Source organism: Loxodonta africana, chromosome 15 (genome assembly GCF_030014295.1).
Source record: "Loxodonta africana isolate mLoxAfr1 chromosome 15, mLoxAfr1.hap2, whole genome shotgun sequence".
NCBI lineage: Eukaryota > Metazoa > Chordata > Mammalia > Proboscidea > Elephantidae > Loxodonta > Loxodonta africana.
In genome coordinates this window covers 6,240,381-6,255,985 of record NC_087356.1, presented here as the reverse complement: position 1 = coordinate 6,255,985, position 15,605 = coordinate 6,240,381, and the positions used below count along the sequence as shown (strand labels likewise).

The 15,605-nt window shown below is 42.8% G+C and overlaps 1 protein-coding gene and 1 long non-coding RNA gene across 3 annotated transcripts in view; one reads left to right on the top strand and one right to left on the bottom strand.

Annotated features, from left to right (window-relative positions):
• The first annotated feature begins 346 nt into the window (after positions 1-346).
• Positions 347-15,605, top strand: part of TBC1D8 (TBC1 domain family member 8) — a 183,190-nt gene continuing 167,931 nt past the window's right edge. Inside the window, exon 1 of the mRNA XM_064268498.1 lies at positions 347-371. Coding sequence (XP_064124568.1) covers positions 362-371 — 10 coding nt within the window. The 5' untranslated portion in view covers positions 347-361. The remainder of the gene's footprint in view (positions 372-15,605) is intronic.
• On the bottom strand, positions 1,292-15,270 carry LOC135227765 (uncharacterized). 2 transcript variants are annotated; one of them, XR_010317895.1, is made up of 5 exons: positions 15,254-15,270; positions 14,914-15,130; positions 5,161-5,309; positions 5,004-5,083; positions 1,292-4,541 (listed from the first exon to the last, which is right to left on the bottom strand). It is a non-coding gene; the product is annotated as an uncharacterized LOC135227765 (long non-coding RNA). The 2 variants fall into 2 exon arrangements; XR_010317896.1 differs by lacking the exon at positions 15,254-15,270 and having other exon boundaries at positions 15,024-15,131.

The following is a 15,605-nucleotide window of genomic DNA, read 5'->3' as shown; positions in this document are numbered from 1 at the left end:
TTACTTAGTTTTCCGGTGTTCCGCACAAATTCTTTCTCAAACCTTCTGTGAGAGTTATAAAGTTCCTCCCCACTCGGTTCTTCTCAATCAGGGACTCTGAGGTTCGTAGCTCTGCTAGAGTCCTCACACTGGATGGGGAACTTTCTGGGCTTTTGCACAGTGAAGATTGGAACTTCCCTTCATTCTCATTGGAGAAGTTCTTTTTGACTCTCTCCCGAGTTGGGGCCCTGGTGGCGCAGCGGTAAAGGGCTGGGCTGCTAACAAAAATGTTGGCAGTTTGAATCCACTACCCGCTCCTTGGAAACCCTATGGGGCAGCTCTACTCTGTCCTATAGGGTCACTATGAATCGGGATCGAGTTGATGGCAACAGGTTTGATTTGGATTTTGAGTTGAGTCCTTGATTTCCTGGCTCTCCTGTCTACCCTTTCTTCTTGACTTAACTCCCTCATTCCTCATTCTTCAGTATTTCCCCAGAAAGCATATTTGGTAAGTGAAAGTTTTGAAGTATATGAAAATATTTTTATTCTACCCTCATACTTGATTAATCATTTGGCCAGGTGTAGAATTCCTAGGGTAAAGTCATTCTCCCTTCAGACTACTTACTGAATGAAGGCTTTGCTCTGCAGTCTTCCAGCTTCCAGTACGGTCTGTGATGCCGTTCTGATTCTGAAACTTTACTTTGTGATCTATTGCTTCTCCTTGGAAGGTTTTAGGGTCTTCTTTTTATGCTGGGGTTCTGAAATATCATGTGAAATATGATGTGCCTTGGGGTGGGTCTGTAAACTTCAAACTGAATCCTTAAATTTTATCTTCCATTGAAAGTGGGCCCTTGTGATCTGGAGGCATTTATTAACTCTCGTGGCCTATGTTGGTTGTGTTTTAAATAATTTCCTCCCTTCTATTTTATCTGTTTTTTTTTTCCTTACAAACTCCTATTTGTCAGACATTCAACCATTTAGATTGACTCTTCCATTGTCTTATCTCTCTCCTATTTTCTGTATCTTTTTGTTGTTGTTGCTCTACCTTCTGGGATTATATCCCCAACCACATCTTTCAGAACTTCTATTGAATTTTTCATTTCTGCAATTACATTTTCCAGAGTCTTTCTTGTTCTCTGTTCCTTTTTTATGGTTTCCTGCTCTAATTTTATGGTGTAATATTTTCTCTTCTCTGAGAATATTAATTATAGCTTTTTAAAAAGTTTTCTTCTGCTTCCTGCTTTGTCTCCCTGCCCTCCCCCCCTCCCCCCAATATCTTGTTTGTATTGCTGTCTTCCTTTAAAAAATATTCTCCAGGTGTCCTGAGGTACTGTGGCCCACTCGTATTTCAGAATGAGTCACTAAAAAGCTGATTGGAAGCTGTGTGTGCCTTGCATGAATGGTATGTATTCATTGGTTAGCTCACTGTAGGGACAAGGTATTGAGCTGGATTTTTCACTGAGGGAACCCCAAATGTCAGCTTATGTAGATCATTTTTCTTGAGCTAGTCACTTTCCCCATTTTCCTGACTATGCATGTGGGAAAACGGACCTGGAGTGCTCTCTGAACTTTCAGGAAATTCTTAGTTTTCTCCATGTCTCAACCTTGCCTTCAGAGGAAACTGGGACCTCCAATTCTCAAGACATTTCTCAGCTTTGTGTGACTAAGGCTCCCCTGAATCTCTTTAGACTTGTACTTTTTTTAATCTTCTAGATCAGTGTCCATTCCATACCGTCTTCTAAAACATTATTAACGTCTAGTCTGCTGTTTTCTACCTTCCTGTTCTCTTTGTGGGTTTATAGCCTTTCAATCCCATTTACTATCATTTTAATGACGTTTTGGAAGAGATATATGCTTACCTTCAGTAAAACAAAAAACCTTCAGTAAGTCTTATTTAACCTAAAGTCTTCTTTCCAATTTTTAAATTATTAAATTCTAGATAATCGAGTCTCAAATGCTCCAGCCCACAAGTTCTGTGGGCATCAATGCTCTGTTCTCTACACATTCACCACCACTGCTCCTGACATGCATTTTCCCACCATCATCACAACTGAACAATTACAACTCATAGAGTGTCTAGGGCCTTCCATACAGGTGCTCCCATCTTTTCAGAAATCTGGTCTGAGCTCTTTTACGACGCACATGATTAGCTGAAAAAGGTCTAGCTTTTATCTTCCTCACAGATGTCCATGCTAAAGAGAGCACTGTAATTCAATGTGGTGGTTGTTTATCAAAGGAAACTTCGGAGAGTAAAATAAAGATTTACAAGATATGATTATATTGATCACAGAGTCATAATTATGTGCGTTCCAACTGTGGTCTCTAAGGTTGCACTCCGCAACAGAGCTTTCTGTGAAGATGGAAATGTTCTCTATGTGCATCGTTCCCTGCAGCAGCCACTAGCCAAACGCGGCTATTGAGCAACTGAAAAGTGGCTATGTGAGTAAGAAACTGAATTTTAATTTTTTAATATTTTAATTAGTTTAAACCTAAATAGCCACATGTCTTAGTCAACTAGTGCTGCTATAACAAATATCACAAGTGGATGGCTTTAATGAAGAGAAATTTATTTGCTCACAGTCTAGGAGGCTAGATTTCTGAATTCAGGGCACCAGCTCCAGGGAAGGCTTTCTTTCTCTGTCGGCTCTGGGGAAAGGAACTTGTCATCAATCTTCCCCAGTCGAGGAACTTCTCAGCACAGGGACCCCAGGTCCAAAAGACGTGCTATTCTCCTAGCTCGTTTCTTGGTGGTATGAGGTGTCCGTGTCTCTCTGCTTGCTTCTCTCTTTTTATATCTCGAGAGAGATCGACTTAAAACACAACCTAATCTTGTAGATTGAGTCCTGCCTCATTAACATAACCGCCGCTAATCCCACTCATTAACATCATAGAGGTAGGATTTACAACATATAGGAAAATCACATCAGATGACAAAATGGTGGACAATCACACAATACTGGGAATTGTGGTCTAGGCAAGCTGGCACACACTTTTGGGGGGACACAATTCAATCCATAACACCACTTATGGCTGGTGGCTACTATATTGGAGAGCCCAGCTCTAGAGGCTCACGGAAACTTTTCCTCTCTTCATTTCATAGCATTTTCTGTGATATGAGGGGAATTAAACATTTGGTTTTGCTTTCAATGAAGCTATGGATTTATATGCATATGTAACAAAATAACTGTGACATGCATAGTCTTACACATGTTTATGTAATTAGGGAGAAAGATTAAATAATGTGATAATCAACACATATTTGAAAGAAAATCTAGGAGGAAAAAAATGTTAACGTCAGTAGCTATGAAGAAGTGAAAGAGGGAGGCTAGCGATATATTCTGGTGAGTAACAATCAGAAATCAGACCAGTGTGCAATTTGCCAACGTTGTGTTATATACATTTTTACAACAACAAAAAATATATATACCAGGATAAGAGGAGGTATCCTACTCTTATTTGTTCAGAGACAGCTGAATATGCAAAGAAAACATTTTCAGGTCAAATCCTGGAATCTCAGAAAGAATACTGTAACTTGTACCATTATGTTTACGAAGGTACAACATACTGTACGAAAGTTCTTTAATTTGTCAAAATCCTTCTCTTTCTACTTAAGAAGCTTATTATTGAAACAAAATGCAGATTCTGTATCCACTATAGATCAGTCACTTTTCAGAGCTAATTAGAGAGTGTTTCGAGGTTTTGTTCTTTTATTTAATTCTGTTACGGTGTAAATTATGGATCATTTATGTTATGGGGTTATTAGCATCGATTTTCTGTCTTATAAAAAACTGAAACAAACTGGTGGTAAAATAGGGAAAGAACAGGGCAGGGGAGCAAAAGTATCACTGAAGAGACTTTTACCTTTTTCCAGCTTTCCACTACAATGAAATCATTTCAGAATCCTGCCAATTGTGTCCTCATTCTTTTTATCTCTAAAGTATAATTTTCAAAAGCTTAAAAGCATGACTCTCATGCAAATATAAAATGAACATAGATCAAAGATTTTATTCAACTCATTAATTCTGAGGGAACCAATAAGATGTTAAGACTAGGTGAAAGCAGAATTTGAAGAACAGAAATATAGATATAGAAGAGATATACAGAAAGGCTGACATGAAGTTGCTAATTAATACATGCAGAACTGGTTAATACCCTATAGGTGACATCTCTATGGAACAAAGTTCATTTGCAGTGCTTTGGACAAGAATCATTTGTATTACTGTCAGTTTTCAACAAGCCACCCAGGGATCCCTCTACTCTGACAAAGAGTTATAAAATAGCCTTCTTGCTGTTGTTAGTTGCCATGGAATCAGCTCCGACTCTTGGCAACCTAATGTATAACAGAACAAAACGTTGCCAGCCCTGTGCCATCTTCATGATCGATGACATGCTGGAGTCCACTGCTGCAGCCATTGTGTCAATAAAGGTGTCCCTTGTTTTCACTGGCCCTCTGCCAAACATGATATCCTTCTCAAGATTGGACTTTCCCGACAATGCATCCAAAGTGAGTCGATTCCAAAGTCCACCTTTCAGCCAAAGATTAGACAGGCCTATGAAATGAACTGTAAATGAACAATAACACATGTGAGAAACATGCTTCTTAGTTAACTCAAGTATTGGAGACCTAATGGGCAACACCTGCCCAAAAGCAAAGGTGGGAGGCAGGAAGGGACAGGAAACCTGGACAAATGGACACTGGGAACACAGGGTGTGAAGGCAAAGAGAGAGAGTGCTGATATACTGTGGGGATTGCCACCGTTGTCACAAAACAATCTGTATATAAATTTTTGAATAAGAAACTAATTTGCTCTGTAAACTTGCACCTAAAGCACACACACAAAAAATTTTTTTTGTGCTTTAGGTGAAGGTTTACAATTCCAGTGAGTTTCTCATACAAAAACTTATACATAGTTACGTGACCCTAGTTGCTCTCCCTACAATGTGACAGCACACTTCCTCTCTCTACCCTGCATTTCCCGTGTCCATTCAACCAGCTCCTGTTCCCCTCTGCCTTCTCATCTCACCTCCAGATAGAAGCTGCCCACACAGTCTCTGGTTTGCGGCTGTACCTCTTAACCACTGAGCCACCAAGTCTCCATCTATCCTACAGGGGATAGATATATGTCAACATCATGATAAATGGAGAAATGACTGACGTTGCCAAGGATTCGTTTTACTTACATCCACAATCAACTTCCAGGGAAGCAGCAGTCAGGAAATCCAACAAAAGACCTCTTTCGAGTGTTGAAAAGCAAAGATGTCACTCTGAGGACTAAGGTCCACCTCACCCAAGCCGTGGTATTTTCAGTTGCTTCATATGCATGTGAAAACTGGACAATGAAAAAGGAAGATTGAAGAAGAATTGATGCCTGTGAATTATGGTGTTGACAAAGAATATTAAATATACCATGAACTGCCAGAAGAATGAACAAGTCTGTCTTGGAAGAAATATGGCCATAGTGCTCCTTGGCAGTGAGGATGGTGAGATTTTGTCTCCTACTTTGGACACGTTATCAGGAGGGATCAGCTCCTGGAGACAGACATTACGCTTGATAAAGTAGAGGGTCAGCGAAAAAGAGGAAGGCCCTCAACGAGATGGATTGACATAGTGGCTGCAACAATGGGATCATACATAACAAAGATTGTGAGGATGGCGCAGGACTGGGCAGTGCTTCGTTCTTTTGTACACAGGGTGGTTATGAGTCTGAATTGACTCGACAGCACCTAACAGCAACAACATCTATATCTGTATAAAGAGATTTATTTTAAGCAATTGTCTCACATCTCACATGATTGTGGGTCTGGCAAGTCTGAAATCTGTAGGACAGGCCAGCAGGTTAGAAACTTAGGCAGGAATAGATATTGCAGTCTGGAGCCAGAATTTCTTCTTTAGGAAACCTCAGTTTTTGCTCTTAAGGCCTTCAACTGATTAGATGAGGTTCACCCACATTACCCAGGGGTTCAGTATCCCCAGCTTCATCACAATCTGCCCATATGTCCTCATTCCAATCTTCAGAGTCATTCTATCCCAATCAGTGCCCTCACTTTATCAACAGATGCCCTATGCCTACGAGGTTGGAAATTAAATTTCTGTTGTAATTCACTCGTTTGGAGGATGAGACTCTGGGTTTGGTTTTCAGAAATGTCAGTTCTGTGGCTATAGGAAATAAGGGTTTCTTCCACGGCACACATAGAAACTTTCAGGTCACTTCTGTGGTACTTGAGCTGGGAAACTGAACCCCTGAGTTCATTCTCCACACCACCCCCTCGCCTCCTGCCACTTTCTCCAAGACAATTAGGAGCAACTAGCCAATCTCATTATACTCATTAGTTTGACAAAAATGTTCTAAGGTATAAAATACATGAACACCCAGAACCTTGCCTCTTCTAAGTTATTTAATTAGGAGTATCCATTGGCAAAAAGAAAGGCCCCAGGAATTGAAGGAATATCAACTGAGATGTTTCAACAGACAGATGCAGTGCTGGACGTTCTCACTCTTCTATGCCAAAAAATTTGGAAGATAGCTACCTGGCCAACTGACTGGATGAGATCCATATTTATGCCTATTCAAAAGAAAGGTGATCCAACCAAATGGGGAAATCACCGAACAATATCATTAATACCACCACACTTAAGTAAAACTTTGCTGAAGATCATTCAAAAGCGGTTGCAGCAGTACATCAACAGGGAACTGCCAGGAACTCAAGCTGGATTCAGAAGAGGATGCAGAACGAGGGATATCATTGCTTATGACAAATTAATCCTGGCTAAAAGTAGAGAATACCATAAAGATGTTTACCTGTGTTTTCTTGACTATGCAAAGGCATTCGACTGTGTGGATCATAACAAATTATGGATAATACTGCGATGGATGTGAATTTCAGAACACTTAATTGTGCTTATGAGGAACCTTTACATAGAGCAAGAGGTGGTTCTTGGAACAGAACAAGGGGATATTGCGTGGTTTAAAGTCAGGAAAGGTGTGCGTCAGGGTTGTATTCTTTAACCATATTTACTCAATCTGTATGCTGGGCAAATACTCTGAGAAGCTGGACTATATGAAAAAGAACGGGATATCAGGATTGGAGGAAGATTCAATAACAACCTGTGATATGTAGATAACACAACCTTGCTTGCTGAAACTGAAGAGAAGTTGAAGCACTTACTGATGAAGATCAAAGACTACGCCTTCAATATGGATTACACCTCAACATAAAGAAAACAAAAATCCTCACAACTGGACCAATATAAGCAACATCATGATAAACAGAGAAAAGATCGAAGTTGTCAAGGATTTCATTTTACTTGGATCCACAATCAACAGCCACGGAAGCAGCAGTCAAGAAATCAAAAGACGCATTGCGTTGGGCAAATCTGCTTCAAAAGACTTCTTTAAAGTGTTAAAAAGCGAAGATGTCACTTTAAGGACTAAGGTGTGCCTGACCCAAGCTGTGGTGTTTTCAATTGCCTCATATGCATGCAAAAGCTGGGTGATGGTTAAGGAAGACCAAAGAAGAACTGACGTCTTTGAATTATGGTGTTGGCAAAGAATACTGAATATAGCATGAACTGCCAGAAGAAGGAACAAGTATGTCTTGGAAGAAGGGTAGCTAGAATGTTCCTTGGAAGTGAGGATAGGGAAACTGTCTCACATACTTTGGACCTATTATCAGGAGGCATCAGTCCTGAGGAAGGACATCATGCTTGGTAAAGTAGAAAGTCAGCAAAAAAGAGGAAGACCCTCCATGAGATGGACTGACATCTGCAACAATGGCTGCAATAGTGAGTTCAAGCATTTAACAACGATCAGGAGGATGGCGCAAGTCAAGGCAGTGTTTCGTTCTCTTGTACACAGGGTCACTATGAGAAGGAACTGACTTGATGGCACCTAACCACAACATCCAATGGTGGTATTTTGCGTATTGCCACATCAGCCCATGGACTATCAGTGCTCTCTTTATTACTTGAAAGAGAATCATCGGTGCCTTTGTATCTAATCAGATTCAATGAGCAATTCCAAAGACCCCAGGATCAATTCAGAAAACACATCTTTAGAACAAAATTCAAATTCCTAAGAAAAGGCCAGACTTACTGGACTGATAGAGACTGGAGGAACCCCTGAGACTATCGCCCTAGGATACCCTTTGCACTTAGAACTGAAGCTGTTCCTGGAGGTCACCTTTCAGCCAAATTACAGGTTGGCTTATAAAACAAACAATATCACCTGTGAGTAATGTGCTCCCTTAAACAATCAACTATATGAAACCAAATGGTCAACATTTACCCAAAGCAAAAAGGTTAGAAATCAAGGATGGGCAGGGAAGCTGGATCAATGGCAACAGAACAAACAGAATGGAAATAACGAGAATGCTGACACATTGTAAAAAATGTAACCAATGTCACAGAACAATTTGTATAAAAATTCTTGAATGGGAACCTAATTTGCTGTGTAAACTTTCACCTAAAACATGAAATATTTAAAGAAAAAAAAATAAAACCAAGAAAAATCTTCCTTTAGATTCTGCTCCTCTAGAACCACCCTTGATAACTCAAATCTGTATCAGTCAGGGTTCTACAGATATGATATACCCGTCTCTGCCTGTATCTCTGTCTCTCTGCAGATCTATATCTACATCTGTGTCTAAGGGAGAGAGAGACAAATGCATAGATTTAATTTAAGGAATTGGCAAGTCTGAAATCCATAGGGTAGGCTGGCAGGCCGGAAACTCAGGCGGGATTTTTATGTCACAGTCTTGAGGCAGAATTCCTTCTCTCAGGAACCTCAGTTTTGCTCCTGGAAACCTCTTGAACTGATTGCATGAAGCCCATCTACATTACTGAGAGGTGTCGTTAGTTGCTGTCAAGTTGGCTCTGACTCAGCAATCTTACGTGTAACAGAATGAAATGTTTTCCAGTCTCCTGTGCCATCTTTGCAATTGTTTGTGTGAGCCCATTGTAGCTACTGAGTCATTCCATCTCATAGGGGGTTTCCCACTTTTTCACTGATATTCTACCAAGCACGATGACCTTCTCCAGTGATTGGTCCCTCCTAACAATGTGCCCAAAGTAAGCGAGATGAGTCTTGCCATCCTTAATTCTAAGGAGCATTCTGGCTGTACTTCCTCCAAGGCTGATTTGTTCTTTCTTCTGGCAGTCCACAGTATACTCAATATTCCTCACCGTTGTCACAATTCGAATGCATTAATTCTTCTTTGGTCTTCCTTTTTCACTGTCCAGCTTCCTCATGTATATGAGGCCACGGGGTACTTTCTTTTATTTGAAATCAACTGATTACAAACGTTAATCACATCTACAAAACCTTCTAGTATTTTAGACTAGTATTATGCTCAGCTACTACCTGAAAGGTTGGTGGTTAGCATCCACCCAGCAGCACTGTGGAGGAAAAGGCCTGGCAATCTACTTCCATAAGATTGTCGTTGTGAGGTGCCACTGAGTTGATTCCAACTCATAGTGACTGTCTTAGTCATCTAGCGCTGCCATAACAGAAATACCACAAGTGGATGGCTTTAATGAAGAGAAATTTATTCTCTCACAGTAAAGTAGGCTAAAAGTCCAAATTCAGGGCATCAGTTTCAGGAGAACACTTTCTCTCTCTGTCAGCTCTAGAGGAAGGTCCTTGTCCTCAACCATACCATGGTTGGGGAGCTTCTCAGGTGCAGGGACCCTGGGTCCAAAGGACATGCTCTGCTCCCAGCACCACTTTTTTGGTGGTATGAGGTCCCCAACTCTCTGCTTGCTTCCCTTTCCTTTTACCTCTTAAGAGATAAAAGCTGGTACAGGCAACACCCCAGGGAAACTCCTTTTACATTGGATCAGGAATGTGACCTGGTGAGAGTGTTACAATCCAACCCTAATCCTCTCTAACATAAAATTACAATCACTAAACAGAGAACAACCACAGAATACTGGGACTCATGGGCTAACTAACCAAGTTGATACACAGGTTTTTTTGTGGATATAATTCAGTCCATACCAGTAATCTCATGTGAAAGGAAGAACTGCTCCACAGGGCTTTCTAGGCTGCAGTCTTTATAGGAACAGATCTCCAGGTCTTTTCTCCCATGAAGCCTCTGGGTGGGATCGAACCTCTAACCTATCGGTAAGCAGCTGAATGTTTAACCATTGTACCACCAGAGCTCCTTATTCTGTAAGATTACAGCCATTGAAAACCGTGTGGAGCACAGTTCTACTCTGACACACGGGGTCACCACGGGTCAGAACTGACTTGATGGCAATGGATTTGGTCTGGGTTTTATTCTAGTTTTCTACCAAATGCCTGGGCACCACAGCCCAGCCAAGTTGATGCATAAAATTAAGCATCACATTATCTCATTTCTTGCATTTGTTACTAATACATACTCCACTCTGCACCTGATAACTTCAATGTCTGGCGATTCTATGAATCAGTTGCTAATAGATTCTGCTCTTTTTCTCTTGCGTTTTGGTCATGTAATCTTGCTTCCTATCATGCCTGGTAACGTACTGATGCTGACTACGGTGTATGAAAAATTATAGAAAAAAAATCGAGGCTCTGAATGGTGTTATCATCCTTTGGGAGGATTTACTCTGGCTTCTGACAAGTAATAAGAGTGGGGAAAGATCTTCTATCAATCAGAGATGGAGATGCTTGGGGGAAAGGGAGGCACTAGTCTTTGTGGAGTTTTTTTTTTTTTTTGGAGGGGGGTTCCCCTCTACTCTGAGAACGTATCACTTTGGTGATCCTAACCAAAAACCTGGGTTACTTACTAAGGTCCCTTCTCTGGGTAGGGTCTGAATTCCAATTTTTGTCTACCTTGTATGTATAAGTTCCAGAAGCTTTGCTTGGATTCTTTGCCTTCCAGCAAAGACTTTGAAGAGAAAAACAAGACTGTATGTCAGTTTCTCCTCTCAGGTCTTGGTCCCTCAAGTCTTTGCTGCCATGGTACCTCCCTCATGGCTTCAAATGAATGGCTCTTTTTGTTTGTTTGTTTTAACAATGTCCAGATTTTATGGCTGTCTTCAGAAGGAGGACTGGTCTTTAGCCGCCATTACTGGAAGTAGAAACTCCCCCCATTTTTTAATGTGTTGATAAAGAACGTTTCTTGGGCTCTTTGGTGAGGGGGTGGGGGCTGAGTTGGGTGCACAAAATAGTTCCACTGGAACATTCCTTTCTTCCTAAACGTTTAAACTCTTAGTCTTTATTCACCAGGGAAGTTTTGGCATCTCAACCTCATTGACTACAGGCCTTTGTTGAAGCCAAGTTTCAATAAACCAAGGAAGCAAACTTTAGAGTCTCACAGATGCTGGATACAACACACAAAATCAGGAATCTCGGGTGGCTATATGCATATTCATAACCCTTGCTGAATCCAATGTTATATTTCTTTCTCTTTGGTCTAACACTCTAAACTCTATTCTCATAATACTCCCCAGCTTCCTGACAATACATATTGGCAAGATTTTCCAATGTTCTTGGTATATAAGCTAGGTCCTGGCAGACCTTGCAATTCTCTTATGAGCCTGTTGTTATGGACTTGGAGTCAAGAAGGCATAGGATGTAAGTTTTGAGGGGAACAGACATCCACTTGGGAGGCAAACGTCCCAGGTGAAGTCTTGAAAGCTCTTCATTCAAGCGGTGACTAACACTGTCATTTGGGGGAGGACAGGCTGCTTCTGTAGGCAAACAAGACTTGGGATTTGGGAGTTCAGCTTTGTCTGTGTCTCCCCAAATGATCCCATCTCGTCTATGGTCCCACTCCTTCCCATTTAGTGTTCTGATCTTAGCAACAGGGCCTTGTTGAGGCTGAGCACTTAACCTCTGTAACAGTCCTGTAACCTGCACAATCAGATTTCAGATGGGAACACAAATCTTGTCTGCCCTGTGGCTATACCAGATAAAGGATTCTTTGAATTTCACCATATTTGTACCTGGAGATGAGAATTTAATACCTGTGTGTTTATATTTTTTTCTGTGAACTCTCCAGGGCAATCAGATACAGCCACCTCACTCTACAATCTTGGTAATTATCACTGTTGCCGTAACAATCAAGTTCAACAGCAGCAAGAGCCCTCAAAGCTTGTCCCCCAGCTGGCCCTGACACCACCACCGGTGCTAATCTGAGTCACCCTGCTGCTGCTGTGTGTCACGGACTACCAGCAACTTTTTGCTCCCTGTGCATTCATAAATATGTGTGTAACCCGTTCAGAATTCCACGCTGAAGAACTGTGTTTCCTGAGACCACTCTTGGACCAACTACTGTGTCAGTCAGGGTCCTGGCACGAAACAGAATCCAACTCAGGATGGTTCAGGAGACTTCGACGGAAGGACTACTGAAGAGATGTGGGCACGATTAGGGAACCAGCAAGGGACGGTGAGCACCCAGAGATGAGCAACAGTAGGAAGCTGTTACTACCTGTGCTGGGTATTCTCCATTTGTCCCTCCAGAGACATTCTCCATCCCTCTTCACCCTGCTCTGAGTCCAGGAGGCTGCTCTCAGCAGACAGCATCTCCTGGGTTCCCTTGCCTTTTGGCATCTATTTGATTTGGCTCAGAGAAAACAAAAATCCTCACAACTGCACCAATAAGCAACACCATGATAAATGGAGAAAAGATGGAAGTTGTCAAGGCTTTCATTTTACTTGGATCCACAATCAACACTCATGGAAGCAGCAGTCGAGAAATCAAATGACACATTGCAATGGGCAAATCTGCTGCAAAAGACCTCTTTAAAGTGTTAAAAAGCAAAAATGTCACTTTAAGGACTAAGGTGCACCTAACCCAAACCCCCAAAATTAAACCCACTGCTGTCGAGTCAGACTCATAGTGGCCCTATAGGACCTAATGGCCCTATAGGACCGAGTAGAAGTGCCCTATACGGTTTCCAAGGAGTGTGCCTGGTGGATTTGAACTGCCAATCTTTTGGTTAGCAGCCATAGCTCTTAACCAGTATGCCACCAGGGTTTCCAGGCCTAACCCAAGCCATGGTATTTCCAATCGCCTCATATGCATGTGAAAGCTGGGCAACGAATAAGGAAGATCAAAGAAGAATTGATGCCTTTGAATTACGGTGTTGATGAAGAAGGTTGAATATACCATGGACCACCAAAAGAATGAACAAGTCTGTCTTGGAAGAAGTACAGCCAGAACGCTCCTTAGAAGGAAGGATGGCGAAACTCTGTCTCACATACTTTGGACATGTTTTTAGGCGGGACCAGTCCCTGGAGAAGGACTTCATGCTTGGTAATGTAGTGGGTCAGTGAAAAAGAGGAAGGCCCTCAAGGAGATGGATTCACACAGTGGCTGCAACAACGGGCTCAAGCATTTAACAAGGATCATGAGGATGGCGAAGAACCAGGTAGTGTTTTGTTCTGCTGCACACAGGGTTGCTATGAGTCAGAATCGACTCAACGTGAAGACAGAGGTTAGGGCACAGTATTCTTTTCATCCCCTCCCAGTTGCTTTAATACCTCTTTCCATGTTTACTTTAATCATATTTAATATATATAGCAGATAGTTCAGATTAATAATATTTAAAATATGGATGTGTGTATTGTTTTACCTCCAGGAACCTCTGTACATTTAGTAATAACAGCTGACATTTATTTAATGCTTACTGTTTGTCCCGAGCACTTGAACATATTATACACTAAAAAAAACTAGATGGTGCCAATAAAGGAGGTAGTATGGTTATCCCGATTTTATAGTTGAGCAAACTGAAGCTCACTAAGATTTATATCTTGCCCAAGGTCAAGGTTGTACAGCTGACTTGTAGCAGGAGTGGGGTTTCATCTAGGGTAGTCTGCCTCCAGAGGTGTGCCCTAAACAACGTTGTATCCATTGGCATTTGCCAGACTTGCTTCCTCTACCTGACCTGGTGGTGAACACTTACTCCATTTTTCAAGCCCCAGTCAAGCAGCAGCTATCCAGGGGGGCTTTCTCAAAGCCCTCCCCCAGGAACTGTTCACTGTGTGTACCTCTTCCCCGCCATCACTGCCTCCTCCGCACTGTCCCTTCCTACACTCTCGTCATGGTGCCCACCACACTTTTCTGCACCCGTTTTCCTGCTTGTGATTATTTACAACAGGGTCCATGACCCATTCATCTCTGCAATTCCAGAGTCTGGCAGTAGGTCTGAGAAGAGGTACCCAGTAAACATGTCCGGGAGGGATATTTACTTGTCATTCCTGACTGCTCTGTATGCTCCGGTGCACCCCAATCTCAGATTATAGCTGACTTCCTCCTCAGTTTTACTCAGAAGATACTTATCAGTGGCCTTATAGTCCCTGGACCACCAACCTGGCTTCTGAACTTCCCTGCCTCCCTTGATGGGCATTCCTGCTTGCTCCCCTTGGGCAACCTGGCGGTGCCTTTGCACAGGGCTCTTGCTGTGGTCTCTCACCATGCCAGGTCAGGTCAGGGCTTCTCAGCCAACCCTTTCTGACTGTCTGCAGATAGGTTCCCTTGCTTCCAGTGAAGAAGGGGTTTCACTCAGTCCACAGGCATCCTGTGGCGGATTTACTTCTAGTATTCGATTCTGTGCTAAACAGCAGTCATGTTTTGTCAGGGACTCCTTTATCAAAACCCAAAGGACATTCCAAAAGTTCTTCTTTTCCTCTTTTGCTAAAGTGTTGAACTTAACTGCCTTCCAGGCCTGGCGGTGCAGTGGTTAAGAGCCTATGGCTGCTAACCAAAGGGTCTGCAGTTCAAACCCGCCAGCCACTCCTTGGAAACCCTGTGAGGCAGTTCTACTCTGCCCTACAGGGTCACCATGAGTAGCAACTGACTCTATGGCAACAGGTTTGGTTTTGTTGGTTCTGTTGTGGAGATCTCTGGGAGGTCACCCTGCCTGTTCAGGGCCAGCCACCTCGCCTCTGTTTCTACAACAGCCTTAAGGAAATTCAGTGGTGGTATTTAAAAATCCTAAAAGCCTACCTCCACATTTCATTGAGCTTTTCTTTACTCCGTATTTTCCAGCTTTTCATTTCTCTCAGAACAAACGTGACTGGCTTCAGCCCTGGGTAGGGTGGCCCTAATATTGGTACCTTCTGTGCCCCAAGAGGGATGTCCGCAGCGTGGAGTTTGATCCGACAACATCGCTGCTCTTTCAGTGACTCAGTTGAATCTCTTGCGAAAGCCTCAAAAGCGTGTGCTACGCATTAAAAATAAAAAAGGAGAAAGGAAAACAGTTGTTTTTAATAATTTTAAATGCTTTTTCAGTAAAAAAAATTTTTTTTTGTTGTTGTTACTGTGAATGCTGTTATTGCAGACTCACCCGCGTTTTCTGGGGCGCATTTTCACCCAAAAGATAAAAGCCCTGGGGGGGCAGCTTGCAGCTGTGGGAAGGACGCTTTTAGCTCCCACCTCCTGCTCCTCTCGGACGAGGCGGCCGGGAGGCGGCGCCCCGGGTCTCCGGAGCCAGGAGGGGCGGAGGGGGGCTCCCCAGGCGCCGGGCTGCTCCCCGGCTCTGGTCGGCGGAGCGCACGGGGAGGGAGGGTGCGGAGGAGCGGGGACCTGGCCGAGGGAGCTGGACTTCCTCCCTCCGTTCCGGAGCTGTGCGCCCGAGCGTGGGGCGCGGAAACCCGGGCTGCGCTTCGGGAGCGGGGGGGGCGCGGGCCGGGGTGGCC